Source organism: Malus domestica, chromosome 05, assembly GCF_042453785.1.
Source record: "Malus domestica chromosome 05, GDT2T_hap1".
In the NCBI taxonomy this organism is placed as follows: domain Eukaryota; kingdom Viridiplantae; phylum Streptophyta; class Magnoliopsida; order Rosales; family Rosaceae; genus Malus; species Malus domestica.
The window spans coordinates 23,362,178-23,374,236 of NC_091665.1; the positions used below are offsets into that span (position 1 = coordinate 23,362,178).

General features: G+C 39.8%; 4 protein-coding genes across 4 annotated transcripts; 3 read left to right on the forward strand and 1 right to left on the reverse strand.

Annotated features, from left to right (window-relative positions):
• The first annotated feature begins 1,492 nt into the window (after positions 1–1,492).
• Positions 1,493–3,264, forward strand: LOC103436228 (type III polyketide synthase B). The gene is made up of 2 exons (XM_008374649.3): positions 1,493–1,796; positions 2,134–3,264. Exons 1-2 carry the CDS (start codon positions 1,613–1,615, stop codon positions 3,126–3,128), a joined length of 1,179 nt encoding a protein of 392 aa, XP_008372871.1. The 5' UTR covers positions 1,493–1,612; the 3' UTR covers positions 3,129–3,264.
• Positions 3,265–3,773: 509 nt separating this feature from the next.
• On the forward strand, positions 3,774–4,586 carry LOC139196149 (uncharacterized). The gene has a single exon (XM_070821808.1). The coding sequence runs from the start codon at positions 3,774–3,776 to the stop codon at positions 4,584–4,586; it is 813 nt and encodes a 270-aa protein (XP_070677909.1).
• A 2,631-nt stretch (positions 4,587–7,217) lies between these two features.
• Positions 7,218–8,009, forward strand: LOC139196150 (uncharacterized mitochondrial protein AtMg00810-like). The gene has a single exon (XM_070821809.1). The coding sequence runs from the start codon at positions 7,218–7,220 to the stop codon at positions 8,007–8,009; it is 792 nt and encodes a 263-aa protein (XP_070677910.1).
• A 1,129-nt stretch (positions 8,010–9,138) lies between these two features.
• Positions 9,139–11,925, reverse strand: LOC103436230 (uncharacterized). Its single transcript, XM_008374653.4, has 6 exons — positions 11,389–11,925; positions 10,765–10,964; positions 10,260–10,400; positions 10,087–10,167; positions 9,502–9,626; positions 9,139–9,392 (listed from the first exon to the last, which is right to left on the reverse strand). Exons 1-6 carry the CDS (start codon positions 11,609–11,611, stop codon positions 9,344–9,346), a joined length of 819 nt encoding a protein of 272 aa, XP_008372875.1. The 5' UTR covers positions 11,612–11,925; the 3' UTR covers positions 9,139–9,343.
• Positions 11,926–12,059: the final 134 nt, after the last annotated feature.

A 12,059-nucleotide genomic window follows, 5' to 3' on the forward strand; every position in this document is an offset into this window, starting at 1 on the left:
CTTTAAGACAACCCACATGAGTCATCTGACTGCTTTTTCCCGAAGGTTTTTCAGCCTTAAATCTTTCCAAATTGCCTTTACACATGACACGTGGTTATTCTTGTCCCCCGTCTTGTCTAAAACAAAGCCCACTATAAAAATTTAATCTAGGGTTCTTTTCAACTTGGCTAGGAGATTTATATTTTTTTTGCTTATCCAAATCATTGCATATTAGGGTAGCATTGTTTTTGTGATTTTGATCTTTGTTAAAGGTATGGAGGTAATCATTTAACTAAACCACGCCGTTGCTTTCTTCGTAGCATATTAGATCTTGGTATCCCTACTTTTTCATGCGAAGGTTAATGGACTGTCACCTATTTGCATATTTGAAATCTGATCTATTATGTAAATAAGCTGGTAAATTGGTATGGTGATATGGATAATCATGACAGTGCTCTTCTATTTTGCAGTCGTCGTTACGTGGAACATTCTTTACCATAACTTTGAAGGAAACAAAAATTGGATTTCAGGGCTTCGCTGTTGCCAAGTAGCAGATATGTTGAAATTGGCATCAATATTTGTTAAAGCTGTGACTGACATAAAAAATGCTGAAAAACAACTGCAGAAGAGTCCTTGCAACGTGTGACAGCCCTTGAACAGGCGGTCACCCAAGTTATCGACTTTGTTATTGGAAAGTGCCTCTCTGATCTTTTGACGATTTCATCCAACTCCAAGCCTTTTAGTTGCTAAATTTTATGGGGTAAAAATGTCCAGATCATTACATTTCTGCAGAGGTTAATAAGTTTTTTATATATTATTGGTGCTGATATAATTACAATTTATCTCTTTCGATCTTTCGCTCATATCCTTAGTGAATGCTACCTACTCCGAAAGCAATTTGAAGGTTTAATCCTTGTTTAGCTAGATCATTTCTCAGCCAGTGTGACATGCCAAGTCCATGGATTCAATTTTGTGATTACGTAACAAAAAATGGGGATCTCTGGACCAAAAATGCTGAGAGAATAAGTACATATTTGATTGCTTCTAGACATATTTGTTTGTAAGGTCCCTGCGCTTCAATGAAAATCCCACTTTGCCCCCTAAACTTGCAACTGTGTGACGTTTACCCCTACGCTTTTAATCAATTCCGCATCAAATAAGCAAAATAATTTTTCTGACCAAATTGACGAAATAAGGTAAAATAAAGACACGAAACGGAAGCATATGGGGCAAAGTCTCATAATTACAAGTTCATGGAGCAAAGTGAGATTTTCATCAAAGCACGGGGCGTGTAAACTAAAAAGCCTTGATTTTAGTGAAAACACCGTACCAGTGCAATGCCCAAACTCCAAACCAAAGTATTACCTACCACCTTTAAACATAACCTACATGAACACCTTGCTTCTCAACTAAACCACTCTATTTATAACAATTGCACCCTGCATGATATCTTACCACCCCAATTGAAAATGTTAATCCCAAAGTTCTCTTTGATTTTAATATAATGTAAAAAATTGGAGAGGAGCTGTATATATAGGGGGCAGCCCCAGTTCCTGCTTTACTGGTAATTTCAGAAGTTATATATATCAGCATCTCTTTAGAGAGAGAGAGAGAGAGATCAGAGAACTAGAAAATGGGGAGTGAACATGTTGTTCAAGGAGGTTTCCCAATGAAGGCGAACGCCGGAAATGCCACGATTCTCGCACTCGGCAAGGCTTTCCCTCACCAGCTTGTCATGCAGGATTTTCTGGTTGATGGGTATTTCAAAGATACCAACAGTGATGATCCACAGCTTAAGCAGAAGCTGGCTCGACTCTGTAAGTCCGTCAAACTTCTCTCCTCTTTTTTTCAAATATCAACATTGACACTAATAGTAATGCAAACCCTACACAAAAGACCCCAATTTGGGGATCATAAGAAGTTACTACGCGTATAGACTCTGCATGTGAACCATGCGAAAAGAAATGTTCTCTTGCCAGACTTTTCACTTGTACCATTAACTAATCAGGTGATTTTTTGGTTTAAATTTGTAAGTCCGAGTAACAATCTGACAACATAACATACCAAATATCTTGTAGGAAAATATGACAGTGTTTTGTTTAAAAGGATAGTGATATCGTATTGTTTTAGTAACTCTTCAATGGCATTTCACAGGCAAAACAACAACAGTCAAAACTAGGTATGTGGTCATGTCAGAAGAGATTCTGGAAAAGTATCCAGAGCTTACAACTGAGGGCACACCAACTATAAAGCAAAGGCTACACATTTGCAATGAAGCTGTAACAAAGATGGCAATTGAAGCTTCACAAGCTTGCATCACGAAATGGGGGAGACCTACTTCAGATATAACCCACTTAGTCTATGTCTCGTCCAGTGAAGCTCGCCTCCCGGGTGGTGACCTTTACCTAGCGAAAGGGCTTGGACTCAGTCCCCAGACTAAAAGGGTCATGCTCTACTTCTCGGGCTGCTCGGGCGGTGTGGCTGGCGTTCGTGTTGCCAAAGACATTGCCGAGAACAATCCAGGAAGTAGAGTCCTGCTCGCTACTTCTGAAACCACTATCATTGGGTACAAACCACCAAGTGCAAACAGACCATATGATCTTGTTGGTGTTGCACTTTTTGGGGATGGTGCTGGAGCCATGATGATTGGCTCAGACCCCGAATTGGTCTCTGAAAACCCGCTGTTCGAACTTCACACAGCCTTACAAGAGTTCCTGCCTGGTACTGAGAAGACCATTGATGGAAGGGTCACAGAAGAAGGGATCAGCTTCAAGCTGGAAAGAGAGCTGCCTCAAATAATTGAAGATCACATTGAAGGATTCTGTGGGAGGCTGATGGGAGTTGTTGGATACGATAACAAGGAGTACAACAAGATGTTTTGGGCTGTCCATCCAGGAGGTCCGGCAATCTTGAACCGAATGGAGAAGCGTCTTGATTTGTCGCCAGAGAAGCTGAACGCGAGCAGACGAGCTCTGGCGGATTATGGCAACGCTAGCAGTAACACCATAGTGTATGTTCTGGAGTACATCATTGAAGAGAGCAAGAAGATGAAGAAGGAAGGGGAAGGAGATGGCGGATGGGGAATGATCCTGGCTTTTGGACCTGGAGTTACTTTTGAGGGAATTTTAGCAAGGAACCTTGCTGTCTAATTTTTTTTTATATATATACTGTCATTAAATGGATGGCCAATGTTACTTAGTAACTGCCTTTCCACTGCTGTTTCAGTTGATTAATCAAAGTCTTATGTTCTTAGTTGATTAATCAAAGTCTTGATTTGTCATCAAAGTCTTATGTTCTTAATCAAAGACTTACCACCTGAGGATATGATAGGAGCACAACGGGAATACAACCCCGTGCCAGGCCAAAATTTTATTTGTAACCTAAGCTATATCTCACTTTTTATTTCTCCCGTCACATGTCAAACGATGAGAGAGAGGTGTTATACCCTCTTTGCACGATCTAATCTCTCCCTATTGAAACTGATGGGTGGCCATCACTTTGTGTTAAAGTGTTATTCTTTAATTTTAGGGTTTATGTCTTCTAGGAGATTTCTTGTGAGTTGTATCTAGGGCTAGCCTTTTATTACTTAATTTTAGGGTTTATATCTTCTAGGAGATTTCTTGTGAGTTGTATCTAGGGGTAGCCTTTTTCTCTCTAGCTACTACTTTGTAGCTGTTTGCATTTGTTTATTGGGTAGGTTTTTCCTTCCTTGCTTCGTCTCCTTTTTATGAGACCTCTCCCTTGTAATTCTTTTTCATGAATACATACACACTTTGTTGAACTTAAATCTCAACATGGTATCAGAGCAGGAACCATATGGTCGTCCTGCCTCTGTTGTTCAATCCATTCTATTCAAAAAAAATTCTTTCTTTCTTGGTGTCTTCTGCTCTTCGTTCATTGTCATAGCAGAAGACCAGACTTTAAGCCGAGAGGCAGCAAGCTCGTCAAACACTTTATCTTCCAATGTGATTCATGGTGAAATCAATCCAAATCTGCGCCTGTGCTCAGTGTTATTAAACGAGTTTAATTACCTACCATGGTCTCACATCATCTTTCTTGCCCTAGGTGGAAGATCGAAGCTAGGGTATGCCAATGGAAGCATTAAAGCACCTAAACCATCCTTTACATCGTATGTTGCATGGCATGCAAACGATCAGCTTGTTATGTCCTGGATACTTAACTCTATTGAACCTAAGCTGTTTGAACTATTCAGTTACTCAGAATTCTCTCATGTTTTGTGGGAATCTATCAAAGAGATGTATGGCAGCCAAAACAATGCTGCTCGTATATTTCAACTCAAGAATGATCTCACTGGGCTAAGGCAAGGTGATCAATCCTTCGTGCAACACCTTGGGAGCATGAAGTCCATGTGGAACGAACTTGACATGTATCGTCCACATACAACAGATTTCGCTGCACTCCTCAAAAAAGCCGATGAAGACAAAGTGTTTCAACTTCTGGCAAGTCTTGGAGCAGAATATGAAGATCTTCGAAGTCACTTGCTGATGACTGCAGATTTGCCCTCGTTTAATAGTGTTTGTCAAGCTGTCCAACAGGAGGAAACTCGAAGAAAAGTCATGCACATTGAACCCCAAGTCCAACTTTGAGGCAAGGGTTTTCACCAGCAATCATAAACACACTGGTGAAAAAAAAATTACTAGAAAGAAGGCAGATTGGAAATGTACCTACTGCAACATGAAAGGGCACATAAGGGAAAAATGTTGGATCCTACATCCGAAGTTAAAGCTAAAGTTTGATAAGGAAGGAAGAATGATCAAAGAAGGCAAGGGAATTTTTCCAAAGCCTCTCCATTCAACTAGCTCGTTGACTGATGGTTTACCAAACTTCACTACAAATCCCATAGATTTGATAAATGAATTTGCAAGCTTTTTTCAAAGGAGATGAGGCACCACTGAGGAAGAGGAAGTGATCTCTAAGAATCTTACTGCCATGCTTGGAAAATTTGCAGGCTTCTTGAATGAGACCACAACCCAAGACAATGTTTCATGTATTATCTCTGCCCTCTCCACTGCTCTCAATGAAATTACGCATGATTGTTGGATCATAGACTCAGGTGCCACATATCATATAACAAATAAGTCCTCTTACTTAGATAAGTTTCAAAATATGCATGAGTCTTCACTTGTGTCTGTAGCAAATGGGAAAGGAGAACCTATTATGGGAAAAGGTAAACTTAAACTGTTAAGTGATGAGATTGAGTCAACAGCCTTGTATGTGCTTTCATTTCCCTTCCAGCTTTTGTCCATAGGAAAACTCACAAACACACTAAATTGCCTTGCCATATTCTCTCCTCACAATGTTTTATTTCAGGATCGAGTCACCCAGAAGAAGATTGGTGAAGGGTTTCTATTGAATGGACTCTACTATCTTTCAAAGAAGCTCAAGCCTGTTAAGCATCCTTTTGCTAACCTAAGTCTTCCTCAAGAGTACCAACTTTGGCACCTTCGATTGGCCCATCCCTCAGAACCTGTGATGAACAAACTATTTCCAAATTTTTGTAAAGCCACACATGAATGTGAAGTCTGTCAAATATCAAAAGCTACTAGGCTTCCTTTTGTTTCTTCCAAGTCTAGAACCAGTAAACTGTTTGAGGTTGTTCATTCAGATATTTGGGGTCCTTCCCGTGTAGAATCATTTAATGGATATAAATATTATGCCACCTTTATTGATGACTATTCTTGTTGCACTTGGATTTTACAGTCAAATAATGGCACTGAGTATACATCCAACAATATGTCTAATTATTTGAGCAATCATGGGATTTTACATCACACCAGCTATGTTGGTACACCACAACAGAATGGTGTAGCCGAGAGAAAAAATCGTGACTTATTAGAGAAATCCAAATCTCTTATGCTTCAAATGCATGTTCCTAGAAAGTTTTGGTCTCAGGCTCTCCTCACTGCAGCCTACATCATCAACAGGTTACCTACACGTGTATTGAATTCAAAATCACCTGATGAAGTAATGAAGGGAAGAACTATTGACATCTCACACCTGAGAACTTTTGGATGCACATGTTATGTCCATATTCAAGCTGCACATCGAGACAAGCTCGATCCTAGAGCTGTCAAGAGTGCCTTCATGGGATACTCGAGCACTCAAAAAGGATACAAATATTACAATCCTTTTAATGGAAAGATTGGTATCTCAAGGGATGTTTGATTTGATGAGAATGCTCCATTCTTTCACAAAAATAACAGTGAAGACCTCAGGGGGAGAACCTACTGGACATTTTTCCTCTGCCCACTCCAGCAAATCTACATGAATTCAATGTTTATCTCGACCACCACTCAGAACAACACGATGATGAGGAAACATCTCCTGATCAAGGAAGCTCAGGCACTACTCATCAACCTGTCTTGGCACCATGAAGAAACCCTACTCGTGACAGGCATCCTCCTCTAAGGCTACAAGAGTATGTTACGTACACGACAAGACATCCCATCTCCAAAGCCTTAACCTATCAAAAACTGTCACCATCCCATGCAGCCTTTCTACATCAGTTGTCCACTAGTGATGAACCAAGAAATTTTAATGAAGCTGCTCACATTCCAGTATGGCAGAAAGCTATGAGCTTCAAGCACTGAACAACAACCAAACATGGAGTGTGGTTGATCTTCCAAAAGGAAAAAGGGCAGTAGGGAGTAGGTGGATATACAAGACCAAGTTTCATTCAAATGGCAATATTGAAAGACATAAGGCTCGTTTAGTAGCCCGTGGCTTTACTCAAACTTATGGCATTGACTACAAGGAGACATTTGCTCATGTAGCCAAAATGAGTATTGTACAAGTGTTGTTATCTGTGGCAGTCAATCTCGATTTGTCCGTATTTCAAATGGATGTGAAGAATGCATTTCTTCATGGTGACCTCAAAGAGGACATGTACATGAAGCTTCCTCCCGGACATCCACAAGATCATGAAACTAACAAAGTTTGCAAGCTCCATAAGGCCATATATGTACTGAAGCAATCTCCCCGAGCATGGTACTCGAAGTTAAGTTCAGTCCTTGAAGCTACAGGATTCACAAGGAGCCACTAATTCCTCATTATTTGTTTGCACTGGTATAAGTAGCAAACTAGTTGTTCTTATATATGTTGATGATCTTATTATAACAGGTGATAACATAGAAGAAATCAATGCCCTCAAATCCTCTCTTCATTAACAATTTGCCATTAAGGATTTGGGAATCTTAAAGTACTCTCTTGGCATTGAAATGGCTACTTCCTCCAAGGGTTTGTTCTTAAATCAAAGGAGGTATGTTCTTGATCTATTGGATGAAGCTGGCATGTTGAATTGCAAGCCCGCTTCTACTCCTCTGGTGAGTAGACTTCAAGTAGATGCACCCAATGAACCATTACCAAACCCTAGGGTTTATCAACGTGTGGTAGGAAAACTAATCTACCTCACTATCACCAGACCTGATATTGCTTATTCTGTAAGTTTTGTCAGTCAATTTATGCACTCTCCCTCGATGATTCACTGGGAGAGTGTCAAAAGGATACTCAGATACTTGAAGGGATCCATTGGCAAAGGCTTACTCATGCAAAAACATGGTTCAAATCATATCATGGCATACACTGATGCTGACTGGGTGGGTAATGCCCTCGATCGCAAGTCTACCACTGGTTTCTGTACTTTTGTTGGTGGCAATCTTGTGACATGGAAAAGTAAAAAACAAACCGTGGTTGCAAGATCAAGTGTTGAGGCTGAATATAGAGCCATGGCAGCCACGGCTTGTGAATTAATTTGGTTAAAAATTCTCCTAACGGATCTTGGTTGCGTCAACAATGAACATATGTCCTTGTTTTGTGACAACCAAGCTGCCATGCATATAGCTTCAAATCCGGTATTCCACGAAGAACAAAGCACATTGAAGTTGATTGCCATTACATCTGAGCACAAGTCCAATCCAAAGTCATCAACACCGTGTACACTCGAAGTTATGATCAACTTGCTGACTTGTTTACAAAAGCTCTCGACTCTACACATTTCCAAAGATTGTTGAGCAAGCTTGGATCAATCAACCCCCTTGATCCAGCTTGAGGGGGAATATTGAAACTGATGGGTGGCCATCACTTTGTGTTAAAGTGTTATTCCTTAATTTTAGGATTTATGTCTTCTAGGAGATTTCTTGTGAGTTGTTGTATCTAGGGCTAGCCTTTTATTCCTTAATTTTAGGGTTTATGTCTTGTAGGAAATTTCTTGTGAGTTGTATCTAAGGCTAGCCTTTTTCTCTCTAGCTACTACTTTGTAGCTGTTTGCATTTGTTTAGTGGGTAGGTTTTTCCTTCCTTGCTTCGTCTCCTTTTTATGAGACCTCTCCCTTGTAATTCTTTTTCATGAATACATACACACTTTGTTGAACTTAAATCTCAACACTCCCCAACCTGGTAAGTTTTCCACACGAGGATGGATTTGGTGATGTCAATATAAATTCCGTTTTATGCAACAACTTTTCTTTGGTCCGTGATAGAAACAATGTTTATTGGGATGATATTTGCTGAATTAGCACAGGACTAAAGTAGGACCAGGACCAAGAAGAAAGACCAAAAAGCCGTAGAAACCCAAATACCCGACGACTCGGGCAATTGGCAGAAATGGGATACCGTACAAGATAGTTTGTTTGCAAGCATCTAGCATCGGCACATATTTGACCCTTGAATTTAATCCAACACATTAATTGAATCACCAAGGACTGATTGGATTAAATTCAACCACCGCCAAACACTGGTTTGATAGCGGTGGCAAACGTGGCAGTCGTTTGGTCATCAGAAAATCAAAAAATAAGTAGGCAGCAATGAGAATCCACTCAAGTAAACTTTTGGCAAAATGTTAGCACAGACTAGAAAAAACACGAACGCATTTCTGAAAATTCATGTCAAAAGTCTTTTGAAACTACTTGGGAAGAATATAATCAACGACTTAATGAACTGAGCGAGTCGGAACAGAACATAGCTGCACGAGATAAGATATTTGATGGGATTGCAGATGAAGATGGTCATGGATATTGTCGCACCTATGGTACTGCAGTGCGCCGACGAGGCTCGTCCTGCTCCAATTCATCCATGCTCGAAGAAATAATCAACCGAAAGGTGTACGAGAGAGGGCATATATTTAAAGACAAGATGGGGGAGCTAGTGATTAAGCAATTGGCACTACAAGATGAAATTGCTGTTTTGAAGTCAAATAGGAGTAATTCAACTCATCTACCCAGGTATAGTGATACGAGGAAGTATAAAAAAGGGGAACTTAAACAACCATTCACCAGCCACATTGCCTAGCTAGGTTAAAAGTCTTTGACGGCAGTGCGCTCGCGGACCAAAGCAGAACCAGAGCTAACTCATACAACTCCAGAAGGGAGACGCAGGACAAGCTGCCCTCCGAAAACACTGCCAAAACAAAAATGTCCACAGTAAGTAAAGGTTGAATGAAAGAATCTACACTTGGGAAAAGAAAAGGAAAGGGTACTTGGAAATAACATAATGGATTGAGGCCAACCTTTTAATGTAGTAGTAACAGAAGTCTGCTAATATGAAAGTCTGGACAATTTCTGAAATAAGAACCATGGAAGGCCATAACCCATAGCCCAAGGCTACAAGCAACTGCCCACGTGTATCTAATACCTGTTAGAGCAATAGATTAAGTTTTATTAGTGGTAGAATCCAACAAGCTCATACCCTTTAGCGAAAAAACAAATTATAAAGTATGATTCTTCTAAGACTTTGATCAATGCGCTCATACATTTCTATATAACTGGCACAAGTGTCCAAGCACAGACGGGTGAACTACAACTTTGAAAAGCAACTTATGACGCAACAAGGGTTTCACTCATCAATAAAAAAAAATTACGGTAGGAAAAGTTTGTTAGATATTTATTGTTAGTTTATAATCAATATGCTACTTTAAAATATGAGACTAAAGCCACCCAACAAGGTGCCTATATGGGAATTGATACAAAGAGCATCAGAAACAGCATTTAGGAATAAATTCAGAAACTCATCTAACATCATGCAAAATAATCATTTTCCAAAATGCCGCAAACAAAACAAACTAATACAAAGAAAACATGCATAAAGATCGAACCTGGAGAACCCAATGGGCACAGCTGAGGAACCTTGCGACGCCCAGTGCAAACACATAGTGTGCTGTGAATGGCTCAACAATCTGAAAGTAAAAATATAAAATGAATTAGGTCAGCAAGCAGTCAAAGCTGTAAAATCATAAACATTCAAGTTTTCCATTCTATGAAATCTGACCTTTGTGTTTTGCATGACCCGCAACTGAGGCAGTACGGAAACAGCTTCCAGATACACACAAAATGCCCAGGAAATCCTGTTCAACAAATGATGAGAAGTTGATGGATGAATAAACAGAGCTAGTAGAGCACATGGAACCACCTGCATCAAACCAGAAATTATATCACCATAAGAAAGAAGGCAACATAAAAAAGAAAGAAATAGTAAGCAACGTATTGCTTTTATTAAAGAATAAACTTCAAAATGCATCAACACAGAAAGAGGTAGTCAATCAATTTTTCCCTGTAAACATGTTCCTAAAATAGTCCAAGATGTAACAATACAAATTAACATGACTGCACACATAAGCGAATTTTTAATTACCTCTTTGATCAGAAACTCAACCGATAAAGAAAATTAATGCTTTTGCTTAATTTTATAATGTGAGAATTCGCCATCACATATAAGTATGTAACACTTCATAGAAATACAAAAGAAGATAACAATGATTGAGAGAGAAACTTACAACATAATATATTGCGAAGTTGTCCTTGTCCTCCATGTAACTAGACTTTAAGTTGAACCGGATCATATAAATGACCCAGAGGGTCGTCACCAGCGTAGCTAAATCTAGCAGGGTGTGTATATCATATTCCATAACTACACTACAGTATAATCTCACAGCTAAAAACATAGCTGTCAGTTCCTGCGATTTGAGTGATAGCCCTGCAAACAATTCCAATTCCAATATTTTCCAATCAGACTTTCACGAGTTTCATAGCCTAAAAGGAAAAGAAACATTGGTCTTGTTCCTAATTTCTAAACGGATAGAATTATGAAATTATGTTCTAACAATTATATCACCAATCCAATAAAGCCCAGAACTTTTTTATTTTGTTAAGTAACAAAATCAGATTTTCCCTCCATTGATAACAATTTTCTCACAAACCCAATTCAGGAAACTTTGCATGCGAAATTCCAGTCATCCTTATATCGGAAAATACCGGATTCCCCACAACAGAAAAGCAAGTACCAAAATCGAATCAACCCAAAAAAAACATCATTTGCATCAACAATCCCTAAAATCCCAAATTTTGCACCCATTCAAACAAAACAAAACAAAAAAACCCTAAAAAGCTCGAAACTTTACCAGCGCAAGTCTTCTCCTTCATGAGCTTGTAGATAAGAACGGAGATTCCAATCGAGTGCACAGCCTCAGCTGCAACAAAGAGGTTGTCGTGATCGTGGACGATGAATCGGAGCAGAACCAGCGCCGCCATGCCCGAAACAACGGCCAGAAAGGCCTGAACTTTGGACGGCTGGCGTCGCGCCCATGTCCATACGGTGTGGATCGGCCTCTTCGGAGCCCTCATGAGGTTTGGTTTTGCTTTGATTTTTCCTTTTTTTCCCCCTTTTGTGATTCTCTCGGCCCCTTGATTTCCCCGGAAAGTTTGATGTGGTAGAGAGAAAGTGAGGTAAAACTAATTATTGTGAGTAGTTGTGGTGCGGAAACAGGATCCCTCAGAATTTAGAGAGAGAAAGAGGGGAGAGGGAGAGATTTCCTTTCTTAATTGGACTGTTCGGTTCTGGTGATCTTTTCGGGTTTTCGGTACCCGTACCCGGGTAACACAATCTGATCCGGTATTTTATCAAAGATATACGAGCCATTTTATATGTCGTTTCTTTCAATGTGGCTCCTTGTCAGTGGATTGGATGTCAAGGCACCGTCTTCAGAAACAACTCTGACGCTCGGTTGCTTACCAGAAACCGTAACGTAATCAAACTATAGGGAGTAATTAATTAAATTATAAGTCCAAATTT